Here is a 19,190-nt window from a genome sequence, read left to right on the forward strand (position 1 = left end):
ATAAAAATAATAATAATAAATAAATAAATCTGACAGTCCTCTAAATACTAAATAAGCGTGGTTTTGTAGGCATTGAACTGCAGCTTTGCTATTTATTTTAAGGTGTTCAGAGGTGCTTCTTACCATGGTAAGAATGAGAATTGACTGTAAGTTAGTGTATGTGTCTTAATGCTTTTGAGGTAAGAAATTGATCACATCTTCCAAATGGAAAACAGAAAAACAGGGATATAAACACATATTAGTAGTATAGCACAAATATTTATTGTTAGTATAGTACTCACATTTTATAAATGTATCAGTATTATATTATACCTGGTTTTCAAATGAGAAAATCGAAGTATTTGTGCAAAATACGGATTCTTGAATGCCAGTTCAGTGTTGGGTTTTTTCCCCACCAAGTTACTGTATTTCTTTTCTCTACTACCAATACTTAGCTAACCTGTCAGAAGTCATAAGGTTTTGGTAGTCAGCAAAAATCCAGACAACATCAAGTTCAGTCCACAGCATTATGCACCGACATATTAGATGCATTGCTCATGTCGTGGTATTTAGAACCTTTGGTTGCTCAGCTGATACTCCCAGTTAGGTGTCAAGACAAGGATATGATTGTAATGGCCATATGCTATTTATAGACATTGTTTAGTGACCAAACCCAGGTTTGCTGAATTTTCCCTCAGCCTTTCTTACAGGTCTTTCTAAATGCTTAAGTTCCACTTCTGTACTATTTTCCAGACTTCCTTAAATTAAGTAGAAAGAAATCAGTATGATAATATGAGGGCCCAATATGCATTTCAAGGGTACTTAATGCTTCACCTTCCTCTGTTGTGTTTTTTTTGGTTTTTTTTTTTAAGTCAAACTGGCAAAACACAGATCAACATTGCACAAATATCTGCAAAGATAAGTAATCATTGGCAAGCCATATTGAAATCATGGGGGCTCTGCAGGAGTTCATGAATCTGTTTTTGGATCCTGATACAAGGTTGAATTCTGAAAGTATACAGATGTACACATCAGTTAAGGCAGTGCAAGATGCAAAGTGTTTTCTTGCAAATATGTTAAGTTTGAAACAGTAACTTATGATGAACAAGAAGATGATTAATTTGGAGAAAAAGTTTGGGAAAACTCAAACAGAAAATAGAGAAGTATCTACTGGAAGCAGTTCAAAAGATACAATGACTGTCTCTTGCAGGCAATCTTCAAATTATTCCGAGTTTACTGGGATATTTGGTGAAAGAGTGCCTTCTGAATTGTGCCTGGTGCCCTGGTGTGTTTGCAAAAGTGTGGGAGGATTGATACAAAAGTGAAAGAAAGATTTTTCTCAGCTTGTCTTCAAAGACATCCCTGCAAGAGCTGTTTCTGACTGGTAGAAAGCCATCAAAGAAAGGAGATATTTGCTATGTTTTGTGCGCTTTGTGTGAAGTTAGTTCAGGGAACAGTAAAGATAATTTCTTGGCCTGAGTGTTCCACTTACTAATGCTAGCTTGATAGCATGCCTGGGATTCCTATAAAAGAAATAGCAAGTCTTGGGGGAGTCTGGGTTCTCCTCTGTGCTGACTTTGAGAACTCCACAAAAAAATGACTTTGGACACTGAAGTCTATGATGAGGCTGTGAAACTGTGAAGCTATGTCACAAGGGAATATCTGTTCACTTAAGGCACTTAAAAACAGACTTGGCTGCCTGTCATGAAAGTGTCACTGAACTGGCAGGGAGAGAACTGCACATCTTAACAGTTGCTTCTTCCTCTGATTTCTATTTCTAGTCTAGAAAGTAGAGAAAAAGGACTTAAGTGAGCTAAAAGTGCATAACTTCAGCTCAGTGGTCATAGCAAAACAGAGAATGCATGACTGTTAAACTTCCGTGATGAACTTTTGCCTGTTGTTGCAACAGATGTTAATGCATTTTAATTTTTTCTTGCTTTTATAGGTATTTGCATATTTTCCAATGAGAAGACCTTTGTTTTCTGTAAGATGCTATTATCCCAAGTGTTAACGGGTTTCCAGCTATTAAGATGTAATCATATACTGTAAGTATTTAACTATAAATTTGAAAAATCTTCATGAGCAATCTCAAAGGAATACTTGGAATGCATTCATAGTAAATGGCTCATTTTCCTGTAATTTACTAGAAGTGCTGATATAAGAGCAGTTGTAATGTGGAAAGTATATTAATCTGTGGAGATGCATTGTATGTATGAAATTATTACTTCAAAACTTTAAGACGCATGAGGTGATTTAGGCTTACTCTTGTTACTTAGAATCACAGTAGGAAAATGATCGCTATCTTTTGGTAATGCATTTTAAATAAATACAGCAACCTTAAAAACAAATAGGGCAGTAATAAATGAAATTAGATGTTGCATAACCATGTATCTTTTCTAAAGGATTATTGTGGGTGAAGAGAGTCAACAGCAGGCCTATAGCAAAGTTTGTTTCTTTCAGTTTATGAAAGCTGTCTAGAAATATTTTCACTTGAGATCTCTGAAAAACAAGGCCAGTGCTTCTTGACAGCAACTGCTGAAGGAGCTACCTGGATGCCATTCTGTGGAGACACAATCACCTTCTGGCTGTACTATTTTTTAATAAAGCCAACTGGACATTAAATAACATTTAGGTTTTGTGCATTTCAGAAATGGTTGTGAAATGATTATCTGATTTCTTTTTTTTTTTTATAGAATGTGAGAAGTGGAGGAACTGCAATTAATTTCAATACTGTAATATTAATCAAAATTATTTTTGGCATGGGAAGGCTGAATAGCCTCGCTATTTATGGAGACATCATATGTAAGAAATGTCTTAAGGCTTTGTAAAACTTTTGCCCGGTAGACTGGAACATGGAGGCACAGCTAGACCCCATGAAGGATGACTTGCCCTTAATGGCCAACACTAGCTATATGCTTGTAAAGCACTATATATTGGACTTGGATGTGGATTTTAAAAGTAAAGTTATTGAAGGCATCATAGTTTTATTCTTTGAGACTGGGAGCCAGTACAGGAAAACGAGCCATACTGGCAAAGAGGGCTGCCAATCACAGTTTGATGAAACCTGTAAAATGAGGGCATCTGAACTCTGCTATACTCCTGTGACAAATGTGAGTGCCTGTTCATCTAAAACAGAATATAATGATTTTGCTCTCTGTGGTAAAGGTGAAGAAGACACTTCTGATAAAAATGGTAACCATAGCAACAAGGAACAGGCTTCTGGGATTTCTAGTTCAAAGGACTGCTGTGACATAGAGAATCATGGGAACAAGGATTTTCTGCTGGTATTGGACTGCTGTGATTTGTCCATACTAAAGGTTGAGGAGGTAGATGTTGCTGCTGTGTCAGGCATTGAAAAATTCACAAGGTCTGCCAAGCTAACTGATACTTCAAAGAAGCTGGAAAATCTCAGGAATCAGATTGTACACGAACTTGTGACTTTACCTGCAGATCGCTGGAAGGAACAGCTACACTATTTTACTCGCTGCAGCCAGGCGCCTGGCTGTGGAGAGCTTCTGTTTACTACTGGCACTTGGAGCTTGGAGATAAGGAAATCAGGAATTCAGACTCCAACAGACTTTCCTCATGCAATAAGAATATGGTACAAAACCAAACCGGAGGGAAGATCTGTTACATGGACTACAGACCAGAGTGGCAGGTATGTAACTATTAGCTGAAAGCTCTGCACGCATTAATTTTAAACATAGGTGCAAGAATGTAGAATCTTGCAGTGCTGAGCAGCTGTGAAGATGATGAGCATTCTCTTCCATTGTTTTCATTTCATCCTTGGTTTGAATCCTGTTGCTGTCCTGTAGGAGAACAGACAAACTCTCTGCTCAAGAAACCCCAATGGACTTGAAGACCTCAGGCCTGTTTAAGTTTGCACATTCTGAGGGGGAGTAAATAATTGTTGTATATTGGAATAAGTGTGTGCAGGGAATAGGGAATTACTGCTTTGGGGAAGAGAAGGTATGCATGACAAGTTATTTACACTTTAGTACTTTGTGTTCTTTTTCCTTCCTGGCTTAGACAACTGATCATACAGCATAAAGATCAGTATACATAATATTTAATAGAATTGCTTCACAACTAGTCTTTTATCAATATTGTAATAAGTTTAGAGATGCAGTCTTTTCCTGCTTAGTCTCTCATAATCAACTTTTAAAATCTCCTTCATCTGTTATGTAAAGTACATTGATGATAGCAGATGAACTGCAGACTGAAACTGCAAGAAGAATTGGCATTTTACCTAGCATTTGTGAAAGTACACAATGCTGTATAGAAATCCTCAAGATAAGCTCTTTATTGGAGGGAAACTACAATCCACTCTTGACTTCTATAACTGTAATTGTTTTATGGTAATGTTCAAAGCTGGATTTTAATGGCTGTTAGTTATAGAATCATAGAATCGTTTAGGTTGGAAAAGACCTGTAAGATCATCCAGTTCTTTATGATACCTAAAAAACAGGAACAAAGTTGGAAGGTGAGAAAGAAATTTGGTCTGATTGAATACTTGCTTGTCATTCCCAAACTAGAGATATATGGTCACTTTTCAGTTACGCTAATAGAAATTAAGAGTCTTCTCACTAGCATCCAAGTTAGGGAGGAAAATAAGGTCTTTTAATTGTACATCTGGTAGTTAGCTAATTACTGCTAAACCATGAGCAGCGTCAAGTCCAGGAATGTCTCAGTCATGTTCATTACCTCCTTCCCTTCCCCGTCCCTTCCTCACTCCCCAAGGAGTAATTTTTGGTATGCGTTTAGGAAATTTAACTCAATATAGTATCTTTAGTTATGAAAATTCCAAAGTTTGACTGCATGCAAAGTTAGGGCAACTTCCTGTGATCACACAGGGTGTCCGTGTCTACCTGCCCCTTACTAAAGTCTTTGAGACTAATGTTAGCAACACTCAGCTGGTATAGCACAAGTCCTCTGTGTGTTGTCTGTGTGTTCTGAGCATTTGGAAGTTTCTTTTAAGCATCTAAATCACTGATGTCTTTTAGTTTTGACTCTTTCCCTTTCACTGGAAATTGTTCTTCTTACTTGAGAGACATTTCATGGCAGTTGGACACAAACACGTGGAATTTTATGAATCAATAATGGAGCAGGAAAAGATGGCTTGATGTGGGTCAGGCAGTCTGATGGTAGCAAATAGTCTCAAGCTGGTTTATTTTCAGACTTTTGTAGGGTATTCCAGAAACTAATGCCTTTCAGAAAATAAGTTTTCATATCGCAGTCATTAGAATCTTTCTTCTACATTTTTAAAATCAAATTCTGTATGTGATGAACGCATAAATATAGTGGTAAAGCTCATTGTACAAAATGCTGTCTTATTTTTCCTTCCCTTTTAAAAAATAAAGCCCATTTATAATGTATGGGGGAAGTACTATTACATTATAGTCTCATAGGGGAATTCTTTAAATTGTTCCAAATTATGCCTAAGGTGCTTTTTTAGGTAGATATCAAATCCTTTCCCAGGGGAGTCTATAATCTATGGTTCTAACCCCAAAGAAAAGTGAAGCGAATAACGAAGTACAAGCATTGCATGGCCACTTCCAGTGCTTCCTCTAATTTAACACTAGTACAGTGTTTTGAAATTTAACCTATGCGCTATTTTATAATGACTTCCATTTTATTTGCTTTAAACAATGATGTATTATAATGCACAAAAAATCAGTTAAAACAAAGCTTTGTGGGATGAGTTTAGGCAAGTTGAGATATGTGTATGCAAACCCGATGTTAACACAGCAGGGCATGCTTCTGTTTTCAGTAGATGAACTGAAGACATGGAATTTAGCATTTCCCTGTTTGGGCTTTTGATACTAGAAAATACATTAATGATCAAGAAGGAAGGTTTTCTTTAGCCTTAAAACATGGTTTTTGTAATAACATGCTTTTGGGGGCGTTTATGCGAAAGTACTAAAAAGGGGGCAAAATAGAGGAATAGAGTGTGTGTGTGACTATATGTGGGTATGCACATATATATACATAGATGTATAAATAGACACACTTTTTTGTCTCTCCAGAACTTATACTTACAAGTACTATATCAGTTCTTAAAATTGGCAGGTAACTTTTAACGGTGATCAATAATGTAATTATTAAAATAGAAAAAAAATGTGGTCATTATAACATTTGTAACATATTTATCATGAAAAAAGAGTTCTGTTTCAAAGTTTTTCAATTATTCACTAGCACAATACATCACTGGGGTTTAAAACTAAGATGGTAATGTTGCAAGGTTAATAAGATTATACTTATGTTTGAAGTATTCTTACTAATATTAAGTATTATTAATCTTTCATTACTGGGAAGGAGAAACTTTTTGCCAGCCCATCAAGGTGTTTAAGCAATTTTGCCTAACTCTTAGGAGTATGAAGCAGTGTTGAGTCAGCATGGCTACCAGTGTATTTCAAATTAAATGCTTTCTCATGATCATTGTTAAGAATCCTTATTCATTAAAATATCCTGGGATCCCGCCTCTTTATTGTTTAAGAAAAGGATTAAACACTTCTGGGTTAAAATGAAAGAGGTAGTTTTCCTAGCAGACAGCCTTGCAAAGTCACCTCTAGTGGGACATTCCTCCCACCTTTTTTCTGCCCTACTTATTGCCACTTCTATTGCTGTCATAAATTAGTTAATGGTTTTTGTTGATATTAATGAGTGACTGGAATGGAACTCATTTCCTCATTGTGGGATTAGGAATGAAAGAGTATCTTTGATATGAATGACATCCATGAAAGACATTCCATGACACTGAAACCTTTCAGTACTGGGTCCTAATCCTGTAAGCTACCTGTGCATTATTTACTTTGTCATACATGAATAGGTACATGAATCAGTCAGGCACATGCATTTATTTTTCCAGGTTGAGCCCTAGATATCAGACACACAGAAAAGGAGAAATTCTGGGAAGTAAGGGGATGGGTTGAATTACTCTGAATGTATGATTTTCATGAGAATGCTATGGAAAAGTATATTTTTAGAAGCTATTAAAGGATGATTGAGCAGTTTTGGGGAAATGCTCTAGAAAGAGTTAATCTTGTGTTAATTTGTCCAAATGGGAAACACTGGAAAACGTGAAATGACCATCTAAAGGTTGCAAAATTGTTCTTCGTGGCCTTAGTGGTTAGTACTTAAGAGTGAAGAATTGCATTTGGCTATGGTTAGCTAGCAATTTGCAGTGGATATTGTCAGGGTATTGGCTACAAGTCATTCCGTAATCATACTGACATACCTGGGCATTTTAGGCCATACTTAGAACATGTTTGCAGTAGGCCTGCAAAAAAAAGAGGGTAATTGTACTGATTCCCAGGCTGGATCACACAGTTTCTCCCTACTTAGTCTGAAGTCTTTCTGACTACCCTCGAAGTTCAGCATAATGCTTTGTGTTTGTATTTTCTGTCCCAAAGTGTATTAATAATATAGAGTCAACCACAGAGCTGTTTTGTACTAATGAAAAGAAGGAAGGAGGGAGAGCTTAAAAAGCCTACCAAAATACACTTGCTGAAAGACACACTCTTGACCTCTCTAAACCTGGATGTTGGTTCCCTCCACCACTGGTATGAAGACAAAGGTGTGTGTACAGCTGGGTGATAAGGCATATTAAAGAGCTAACCTAACTGAAAATAAGGCGGGGGGAAGGGAATGCCTGATAGTAGTTCTTTCGAATATACTACTGAGGTTAGTTTGAAAGGTAGAGTTATCTGTTTCACTGGTAATACAGGTTTGTGCCAATGTAACCCCGTATCTATAGCCTTTAGGCATCCATTGAATTTTCATAATGCATTAGATATTTTCAAAGCAAATTTTTTCCAGGGTAGAAATTGGAAAAATGAGTCAGATTTTCACAGTTTCAAACTGCAGACTAGAAAATGTGTCTTGAAAATAGGTGTTTATTTTTCAGTGGCCTGAGTTAGCATCATTCTGTGCTCTTGGATGCTGGGAATGCAAGAAAGGAATGAAGAGCTTGGTTTTCTTCATGGGCAAGGCATGGGACAATAAGATCCTCCAGAATCCGGGCAAGTGACAGACTAACTCATACGTGGCTACCATCAGCTGTGGGGAATTCTCTCCTGTTATTTTGGGTAATTTTGTTCCCAGTGATGAGTATTTATAATTGAGTAATTATCATAGAATCATAGAATGCTTTGGGTTGGAAGGGACCTTTAGAGGTCATCTAGCCCAACCCCCCTGCAGTGAGCAGGGACAGCTTTAACTCAGTCAGGTTGCTCAGAGCCCCATCCAACCTGACCTTGAATGTTGCCAGGGATGGGGCCTCCACTACCTCTCTGGGCAACCTGTTCCAGTGCTTCACCACCCTCATCGTAAAAAACTTCTTTCTAATGTCTAGTCTAAATCTATTCTTCTTTAGTTTAAATCCGTTATTCCTTGTCCTGTCACAACAGGCCTTGCTAAAAAGATTCTCCCCATCTTTCCTGTAGGCCCCCTTTAAGTATTGGAAGGTCGCAATAAGGTCTCCTCGCAGCCTTCTCTTCTCTAGGCTGAACAAACCCAGCTCCCTCAGCCTGGCCTCACAGGAGAGGGGCTCCAGCCCTTGGATCATTTTTGTGGCCCTCTTCTGGACCCGCTCCAGCAGGTCCATGTCCTTCTTGTGCTGAGGGCCCCAGAGCTGGACGCAGTACTCCAGATGAGGTCTCACCAAAGCAGAGTAGAGGGGCAGAATCACCTCCCTCGACCTGCTGGCCACGCTTCTTTTGATGCAGCCCAGGATACGGTTGGCTTTCTGGGCTGCAAGTGCACATTGCCGGCTCATGTCCAGCTTTTCATCCACCAGTACCCTGAAGTCCTTCTCCGCAGGGCTGCTCTCAATCCTTTCATCCCCCAGCCTGTATTGGTATCGGGGTTTGCCCCGTCCCAGGTGCAGGACCTTGCACTTGGCCTTGTTGAAGCTCATGAGGTTCACACAGGCCCACCTCTCCAGCTTGTCCAGGTCCCTCTGGATGACATCTCGTCCTCCTGGTGTGCCAATGGCACCACTCAGCTTGGTGTCATCTGCAAACTTGCTGAGGGTGCGCTCAATCCCACTGTCTATGTCATTGATGAAGATGTTAAATAGCACCGGTCCCAGTACGGACCCCTGAGGGACCCCACTTGTCACCGGTCTTCATGTGGACATCGAGCCATTGACCACAACCCTCTGGATGTGACCATCCAGCCAATTCCTTATCCATCGAACAGTCCAGCCATCAAACCCATATCTCTCCAATATAGAGAGAAGGATGTTGTGGGGGACTGTGTCGAACGCTTTACAGAAGTCCAAGTAGATGACATCCATTGCTTTTCCCTTGTCCACTGGTGCAGTCAGTCCTTCATAGAAAGCCACTAGGTTGGTCAGGCAGGACTTGCCCTTGGTGAGTCTGTGCTGGCTGTCGCGAATCACCTCCCTGTCCTCCATGTGCTTGAGCATAGCTCTAGGAGGATCTGTTCCATGATCTTCCCAGGCACAGAGGGGAGGCTGACAGGTTGATAGTTCCCAGGGTCCTCCTTTCTTCCCTTTTTAAAAATGGGCACAACATTCCCCTTTTTCCAGTCAGCAGGGACTTCACCAGACTGCCATGACTTTTCCAGTATCATGGAGAGTGGCTTGGCAACTACATCAGCCAATTCCCTCAGGACTCTGGGATGCATGTCATCAGGTCCCATAGACTTGTGTACATTGAGGTTCTTTAGGTGGTCTCGAACCTGCTCTTCCCTTACAGTGGGAGGGGCTTTACCCCCCTGGTCCCCATCTTTTGGTCCATCGATTCGGGAGGGGTGAGGAGAGAAGTTGCCGGTGAAGACTGCGGCAAAGAAGTTGTTGAGTACCTCAGCCTTCTCCAATTAATGAAGTTTGTTTATCACTCATATCTGACACAGTGATTTCTAAGGAAGAACAAATGGTATCAGGAATAAAATGGAGAAGTAAAATAAAAATAAACAAAAAAGCAGGCAGACCTTGAGTAGAAAATGAACTGATTTGATATTCTGGAAATGTGGGTGGCAACAAACAAATATTTCTAAAAATATAACTCTTCTGAGTTAGTTGTCCTAACTAAAAAGGAAGAAAACGAGGTATTTTTGGTGAATGTAATACTTTGAAGAGTTATAGCACGTTTCATGGCCTGGCAGGACAAATGATACTCAGATGTAGGTGGAGTAAGTGGATGCCTATGGCACAGGACAGAGGAAGGAAGCACTGAGCACTCACAGAAGCAGTGTGTACCAGAGTGTAAGGGGCAAGGCTGGTGATACTGCTTCAGGAAGAAGGAATACAAAAGGCAAGTTTCTTCACTGAAATGTGCCAATGACAGGACCATACTAGATCAGAGGAGGCTGAGAATGAAATAGTGTTATGAAAATACCATTATCCATATAAACAATAGAAGTCTAAGTGTGTTAATTTTCAAAGCTAAAAGGAAGATGAAAACACAGAAGATTAAATACCCAGTGTTATGGGGAATGAAGAGTCAAACCAGCACTTGTGCGTTTGTGAATTGTCTGGCCAAGAAACCAAAGCAACCTTTGATTTCAGAATAGAGCTGAGAAAGTCCAACTGTGTCACAGTTCATACCCATAGAAAAAACGTCTTCTATTTTTAAAGACAGAGGCTTACAAAGGGGTTGGATTTTTTTGTTCACTGCTGTAGGAATAGAGCAATTAGGAAATCTCCTGTTTTCTCTACCAATAGTCAGTTATTTCCAATCTTTACTACCATTTAAACAGGAGCTATTGCTATGAAGTTAAATTCTGTTTAAACACAGTCAGGGGGTTCTTCCTAAGGTGTTACAGAAGTAGTATTAAAAGATGCACAGGGAATGGAATACCTAGGGGATTTGTCAGATGTGTGACTTCAAATTTAGGAAACCTTCTTATAACAACATTGAAAAAGCTGTTAAGCATATTGCATTTATCAAAAATACAGGCCAAAGCAAGTGAAGTGGGAGCACAGTAAGTATTAAAATTGATTTACTTTGGATGAAGAAGGTATGCGCTGTCAACCTTGTTATCCTTGCTTCCCAGTGATGACTGTACTAAAAGACAAAACTTTTGAACAGGAGACTGTGCATGTACTATGTCTAGAAGAAGCAGGATTGATATACCTGATGTGAATGACAAATTAGTGGGCAAAAGTAAAAAAAATTTACAGTGAAGTATCAGTTTAGAAATGTAGCTATCCAGCTGTTGGAAAACCAGCATCAGACTAACAGAGATTACTGGAAAAGTCGGTGGAATCACTCACTTCATAATCATACTTAGTACTTTTAAGTTGGAGAACGGCTTGAAAAAGTCATGGGTAGTTATTGACTGGTGTTTTATTCAACAGAAAAATGAAAACAAGAATACCTGCTCTGCTGGAATCTGATGACAATCACTGTCACCTTTTGATAAGGCAGAACAAAAAAGTTGGTGTGATTTAGGTGCCAGTAAATCCTGCTGCTTCGTGGAAGTGACACTGTAATTTAGAGTAAGAAACAGCTGTAAACAGCAGTGGTTTTACAGGGAATGGCTTTGTAGCTGTAGGAGGTTGCCACCTTGTATCTTTACGTGGAGTCAACCCTTGAAGAAATAGGGAATGTATTTTTTCAAATACAGGAAGGGGATATAGTTGCTGAGCTGCGCATTTTCCTTGAGAAAGCTTCAAACAGGCACTAACCAAAGCAGGTTGACATGGCTGAGCCTTAGGACATGATTCAAGTGTTTGATGGCAGGTATCTCAAAGAAGACCTGCAGATTCCTGTTCAGAGAACAGAGTATCAACTGAACATTTATTATTCACTTTAAGGTAGTAGCTTAATTCGTTATTATAATTGATATGCTTACATGGGAGACGGAGATCTGCCAAGAGCTGGTTTGAACTGGTTTTGTTATATTATGAAAATATATGGAATACTGATGAGTTAGGATTGCCTGAATCAAATTTTCCTCAGAATCCTTGGCTCCGGGAGATTACGGAACAACAGACAGCCCCGAGTCTCCTCTTGGAGCAAAACCAAACAATACCACAACTAGTGCATGATTTCTGGGAATTACTAGTCATAAAGTTGGCTAGATGAGTGACCAGAGATGTATTTTGCATTTTGTGGGTGCTTGTTTTTCCAATGTAACAACTAATTAGACAAATAGTCAGAGTTCTCTGCTTATCTTACTTTTGCTGTATTCAATTTCCTTATCACTTCCAACTTATGGTGGCAAAGACTATGGCTGGCATAAACAACATATTACGTAAGTAGATGATTTGAATGTTACAAGACCATTAAAAGTGAAAGAAGAGAGATGGAGAGGATAGATAGTAGGAAAAAGAAAAGGAACTGTGAAGTTTCTTGCTGGCAGTGGCAGGGATAAATCAGAAAAAAAGGCAAATTTTTATATCAATTGACAAAAGCAGTCTAAAATTAGTTATTTGTCATTGCTATTATTTGATGTACCTTGGTTAGCTAGTAATTCTTATTTTTGTGGATCAGGTGAAAAATCTCATCCATATCAGGATAAGAATTATATTTCTGGTCCTCTTATGTGCTGGAATTGTGCTGCCTGACCCAGAACAAAGAAAACTGTCAGCTGCAGTGGGTGTCCTAAAGTAACACTGCACTATTACCAATATGGTAAAAAGAAATTAGCACTGTAAATGAAGTATAAAAAAATTAGCAAAGTAAAACATGATTTGTCATGGGAAGCAAAAAAATCAATGGAGGTATATTTTATAGTGAGAAGACAATAGATTAAAAATCCCAGTGAAAGAAGAAAAGATGAAGAAAAAGTCATGAGTTCACCTTGTAAAAGCTCCTCTCCAAAGCAGAGCAGGAGACTGTTCAATGTTAGCAGACATCTCAGCTGATGGCATGCTGTCAGTCAAGCCTCCAGGTGGTCTTGCTATGAATGTATGAATATCTAATTAAAAGCTGATGTAATTGTTCTGACAGTTTCATGTTGAAGTTTAGAATTTGTATGTTTCATTACTATTTTCTTAGCAGACTTTGACGTATTTGAATACATTTTTGGTTTGAAATAATGAAGTTGTTTGAAATAATTTGAATTTAAAATAAATATATTGAAATAATGAAGATACTGTGTATACCTGCACAAAAAATGGTATTAAAACAGGTGTGGAGTGGAAATGACAGTTAGTTTTGAAGAAAAGATTATGTACTCGACCAGTCTTTGTCTGCTTTTCTAACTCCCTTTCGTACTTGGGTCTTAATTGCAGAGACATGTGACCTGCTTGTGTATGTACTTTAGCATTAAAATGTTCTGGGGAAAAAAGTTAGTTATGTAATATGTATTATTTCTCATAATGAGAGGCTTCCTAGTCCGGTGTGAAAGCTATTGGACTGGGAGGCTTGAAACTAAGCCTGTTGGTGCAGCTTGAACGCTAGCACTCAGCAAATCTGTTCACTGGGTTTCATATTCCCCATCTGCAAAATGGTATTGACATTATTTGTAGAACACTTCATGGTCTACAGGTAAAAAGTGCAATTAAATTAAAAGAAATTAAAGCTAATGAAAGATTTATACATTTAGTGGTCTTTTACATTTAGTGCTGAGAGCAAGATAACATTAATGGTCTTGGTAGTGTCTGTTCTGTGTTAAGTTTGTATCATATTTACACAGCATTGCAACTTTCTGCTTAGTGCTCTTCTGCCAGCCCACTTCCTCAGTCATTGTGGCATTTCCCTCTAAAATTTCTTCAGGATATGAAAATCCCCTGTATTGCTATTAAGACTGGGTTGTACCAATGACACCCAGCAAAACAGCCTTCACAAATGCACGGTAAATCATTGGTAAAATATGTGTAACAGTAGTCATTATCCTCACCTTCCTCTCATTCCTATAAACTCTACTAGGATCTCTTTTTATAATCCTGTGTATTTTGATAAAGTTTTCGTGAATGAAGAATGATACTTTCCTCCCCATCCCCTTGCAGCACACAGATGTTCTGGGTTAAATAATATGCCAGTATCTCTTGGCTAGCATTATAAGGAGGAAGCAGAACCTCCTGGGAGGTGAAAAAGCAAGCTCTTCCTTTCTCTTGTGAACTCACTGCCATGCACTGTTTCTTTTTCTGGGAGAAAACCCAATTGCTTTATGTTTATCAGAGTTGGCTACCAGTTCAGTTGTAGGACATTAATTCTAAAGAAATTAAAGCTAATTAAAGATTTATACAGAGTAGTGGTCTTTTACATTTAGCTGGGTTTTACTAGGTAAAAGATAACCATTTGACTTTCCTGCCATGGGAGTTACCTGTTGAGCTGCACTGGGTATCTATGTCCTACTCTGTTCACTCTGACACATGGCAGGGGGAGCCAGATTATCTTCTTTTTCTGTTTGTGTGCATTTGCAGTAGGCCTACTTAAGCTGCAGTTTCCCTTCCTGTTTTATTGAAAGATCAGCTGGCCTACATTAGTTAAGCCACAGTAACTTGACTGTGCCATGGACAGCTCTGGATCCAGTAGCACAGATAGCACTTTTGACAAGAGGGCAAAAATAGCTTCTGAATATTTTCATCTGTGGCCATCTGTATGTCCAAGTTCTTTCCTTCTGTGTAGTTTAGAGTTGGTTTTAGGGAAGGAACAATTTGAACAGAGGAGCTGTTTGGACGGGAGTAAACAAGATGCTCAGATCTTAGCCATTGCAAAATAGGCTTTGTCCTAACAACTTGTCTCCTGTTTTCTGGAGTTGAGTGTTGATGATTTTTAAACTCAAGTTATGAAAGATACTTATCAGAATATTTTTAGCCTCAGGCATTCACAAAATAATGTGTTGTGCTCCCAGAATATCGGCTTTAAATATCACAGGTTTTTAAAAACTCAGTGTAGTGAAGTGATGCCTTCAAGATTTTCTTTTTTTAGCTGGAAAAACCTACTGACTGTGTTTGTCTTATATAATTTATATTTGAAAACTTAGCTTTTTTAAGCTAAGGGGTGGTGTTATGCAAGTACTACAAATTAAGATGAAGCTGCAAAATGCAACAAAAGAAGTAAAACAAGAATTATTACATCTGTGCCCAGCAATAGCAAGCTACAAGGAGTTAATGAAAGGCCTTGTTACCTTCCTAGCTGTGGCTAAGCTGCTAATAAGAAATTGGCTGGCATGAAATACTACAGCTGAAATTGGAAAGGGGCAGTAGATGAAGAGGCTGCCTAAGAGAGGGTTAGAGAAACTGCAAAAAGAGCAATAGTACAAGGAAGATTGCTATGTGAAAAGTGAGAAGGAGGCTGAGGCTGATAGGGAAGAAATTCTTTCTTCTCATTATATCCCCTGTGGCTGAAATTCTGAAAGGCAAGTGAGCCGGCGTGCGTTACATTACTGGAAGAAGAAATGTGTAAATGTCAAGATTTATTGAGGCTTGGACTATGGAAGGCTCAAGGCTAGATCTACTGCTCTGAGTTTGGATGAACCTCCAGGTTGTACAGAGGGATGGGATTAAAGATAATGAAAGCACTACTGTGAAGACAACAGGGAGGTGTCACAGGTGTTGGTGAAGCCTTGCAATGGCATCTTCAGAAGATATTCAGAAACCTTCTTTGGCCTTATGTGTTCAGTGGAGAGTTATTGTATGAGGCTGGAAAGCTCATGCAGAAGCAGGAGAAGGGAAAGACTGGAGTTACTCTTTTCTAGTTTATGTAAAAATTATTGTGGTAATCTTGCTTTTCTTCATCCTGTCTTAAATGATTTAGGTCGTTCTTTGATTGGTTCATGTCATAGAGGTTTGAAACCTACATAGCTGAGGTTAAAAACAAAACTCAGTACAACAGTAGGTTTGATTTTTGACAGAAAACTTAATTCAGTCTTTCTTATCGTAACTCCAACTTCAATCTCTTTTCCTTCCATCTAGGCCATGTGTTTATACGATGGGATCGCCAATAAACAACAGAGCCCTTTTCCCATGCCAAGAACCACCCGTTGCCTTGTCAACATGGCAAGCCTCAGTCCGAACAGCTGCAGGCTTTGTTGTGTTAATGAGTGGTGAAAACTCAGCAGAACCAGTCCAGCTTCGAGAAGGTGAAATATATTTTCTATAGCAAATTATTTTTAATAATTTTATGATTAGAAATATAGCTTAGTAAATACATCATTTTTGAAAGAATGAAGTTCCTAACCTTAAAAGCACTTACATGTCTATCTGTAATATCTATGTCATTCTATGGAACAGTTACCTGCTCAAGGCCTCAGGATAAATTAGTAAGAATTCAAGGCGTCTGCATTTCACTGTGTTATTTCTACTTACTTTTTTCTGTGGTTTTATTCCTTTTACTTTTTTAAACCTAGATTTCACTTGTCATAAATTGGCTTTGTTTTGATCACTCCGCAGTTGAACGTTTCATAGATGAAGTACCTTATCAGACTTTTGACAACTTCAGGCCTTGGTAGATAATTTCAGTTTTAGTTCTCCAGCCCAAGTGGAGCTCAGCGGGCCAATGATTAGAAGCAGTCATTGTGTCATACCTGTTTCCTGAAATAGATGGACTTGATGAAGAAAATCAGGTCAGTGCCCTGAATATCTGGTCTTTGGGGTTTTTTTGGCATTGGTAGATCATGCCTTGTGCAACAGCAAGCAAGCAAACGTTTTTCTTCTGTGTTGGTTATACCTTATTCTGTGAACCCCTGTCTGCACAGAAAAGGAAGTTTTTAAGGCAGTTCTACACGTAATAATACAAAGTATGTCTTGCTCCTGCTAGTTTTGAGATAATCTGTCAAACACGATCAGTATTTTCTAGTGTAAGTAGTTCTGATGAAAAATAGCATATAGGAAAATGTTAGAATTGTGTGTTTCGGGGGGGAGAGGGGGAAATCCCTTCTGTTACCCTTTAAAGAGGCAAGTTTATTCTTGAGGGGAAAAAAGAATGAAAGTCTCCTGATTTGAGAACCATCAGTTAATCCATTTGAATGGAATTGTCTGGTTATTTTTGGCCATATGTGAAGCCTCTTTCAGGCCTTGTCTCTGCTGTTGAAATATGGAAAACTGCCATGATGAGCTGCTCAGCTCACTTGGACAATAATACTTTTCTGTCTCAGCATCAAGAAAGCAAGAGTGCTCTTGACTTCAGACTAGGAGAGCAGCTCTGCCATCATTGTTTAATTAGTTTAATCCACACTTACACCTTGTTAATGAACTGTTGCTTGTCTGTCCCTCAGTGGTGGCTCTGTGGCCTGAAATACTGAGAGGAAGAAGGATGCTTATGTGAATTTCTAGAAATAGAAACCTTGGAAGAAGTTTCAGACAGTATAATTGGCATAGGTCAGTTAAAATTTATATTCTCTTAGACCAATTAGGTAGTTGAAAAGGCTGTATTGTGAAAGAATTATTTCCTCATTAAAATTGTTTTGTCATTCTAGTTTAAAAATTTATACTTGAATGCTGTTGATGGAGTGTTGAGAATGATATCAGGGTACCATATTGTTAAGGATAGCACTGGCATTTAGTCACCCAAAGTCAGCCTTGTCACCTAGTAGAGAACAGAACGTGTTTTTGTTTAAATCCTTGTAGTTGTTGCAGTGGGTCAGTTTATGTTGGTCATTCATGTGTCAGCTTAAATATTTGTTTGGTTTGTGTTTGGGTTAGTTTGGGGTTGGTTTTTTTTTTTTTTAAAGTTTCCAAAGGCTAACCCAGTGTATTTTCTTTCCTAAAAACTCTGTGAAAGCAAGAAATACTTTAAGAAGTCTTTAATGGAAAGGCCGGTAGGGAGGAAATGACTCATTTTAGCTTCGCTGTGCTAATGAAGTGCTGAGTGAAAAGTGTGAACTGGGAAGAATCAAATGCAGCATTAAAGCTGGCTTCTCTAGGAGCCATGTGACAATGCAAAGTTTTGTGCTGAACTTTACTGAAGAGAAGCAGCAGGAGCACATGATGCACTTCTGTCCTTAGTTTTGCTTCTGCCTCTCCTCAAGATGGAATTCCCAAGAGTGTGGAAGGTTCTGCTTATGGATCTGTGCAGCACACACAATTATTTATGCTAATTTTGATGTCATGATGCAAGCGTTGCTGGGTTTCTTTAAAGGTAGTAGGCATTGTGCTCCAGTAGCTCTCAACGACTTAATCATGAATGAACCCTCATTATCTTGGTGCTTATATACAGTGGGAAATGACAAATCAGTGTTAGAAAGCTGTTTGGAATTGTAAAAATTTACAAAATAGCTACAGAGGAAAGAAGGGAAAGGAGCAACATGGTGAGGAATGTTGGAATGTTTTATTAAGCAAACACACCCAAGACTCAAGTGCTAATCTGAAGCCTTGAATAAATTCTTAATTAATTTAGGAATACAAATTCATTAGTTTAATCAGTAGGACTTGTAAGAGTTAAAAAGCTCAAAGTGGTCTGTAGTGTTAAATAACCTGTCCCACACAGATCTTGTTGTTCAGCAATTATGCAGGGCATATGAAATCTACCCAACTTAAAATTTTGTCTTTACATTTATAAAACACACCTAAAAGGCTTTCAGGGTGACTTCAATTAAAATAACTTTTATTTGCCAGATTATTTACATACAGTATGCTATTGCTGTGCTGCATATTTATAAAATCATACGTAACTGGCAGAACACGAAAATATATTTTTAAAAATGCAATTTCTCGGAAAGAATAAGCATTTTGGCAAGCATTTGTGAATGAATCTATTCTGAACAGAATTACAAGATAGCTGAATTTTTTTTTCCTTTAAAAGTCATATTTATAACAAGTGTGCAGGCAGACAATAAAAGAACAGCAAGCAAGGATGACACCTTCATGCTTTTAAACAGAGATCTGCATTCTGCTTCACAGACCTACATCTCTAGATGAACAGATAGTGTGATCCAGTGCATAGCTAAATAAGGTGTGCTCACATGCACAGATTCCTCATTTGCCACTTGTATTTGCAGGTTTTGGTAATCGTGTACTTCCTCCCATATGTGCTATTTTTGCATTCTGCCTTCTACAAAACTGCGGCTCATCCTGTCATTTGAAATAAAGCGAGGCCACATTTGTTTGAAAATACTGGTATGTCACTTAATTAAGTACAAACGGTAACTATTCAAGTATGACCTAAAAGTGCAGTAAAAATACCATGCATGCTTTATGGAGTACTTAGAGAAGAAAAATTTACCAGAAAAATGCAATTGACAATGCCCTTTGGGAGAAAGCTTTATGGGGGGGAGGGGTGTGTGTGAAGGGGGTGGGTGGGTGTGTGTAATGTGAGCCATTTAATCATTGGATTTATTTTTCAACACTTGTC

At 38.5% G+C, this 19,190-nt stretch overlaps 1 protein-coding gene across 1 annotated transcript in view; it reads left to right on the forward strand.

Moving 5' to 3' along the window:
• The first annotated feature begins 2,831 nt into the window (after nucleotides 1-2,831).
• The window catches only part of AOPEP (aminopeptidase O (putative)), a 193,290-nt gene continuing 176,931 nt past the window's right edge, over nucleotides 2,832-19,190 (forward strand). The window contains exons 1-3 of the mRNA XM_075727096.1: nucleotides 2,832-3,637; nucleotides 15,815-15,981; nucleotides 17,883-17,892. Of these exons, the coding sequence (XP_075583211.1) occupies nucleotides 2,832-3,637; nucleotides 15,815-15,981; nucleotides 17,883-17,892 (983 nt within the window). The remainder of the gene's footprint in view (nucleotides 3,638-15,814; nucleotides 15,982-17,882; nucleotides 17,893-19,190) is intronic.

Source organism: Pelecanus crispus, chromosome Z (assembly GCF_030463565.1).
Source record: "Pelecanus crispus isolate bPelCri1 chromosome Z, bPelCri1.pri, whole genome shotgun sequence".
Taxonomy (NCBI): Eukaryota; Metazoa; Chordata; class Aves; order Pelecaniformes; family Pelecanidae; genus Pelecanus; species Pelecanus crispus.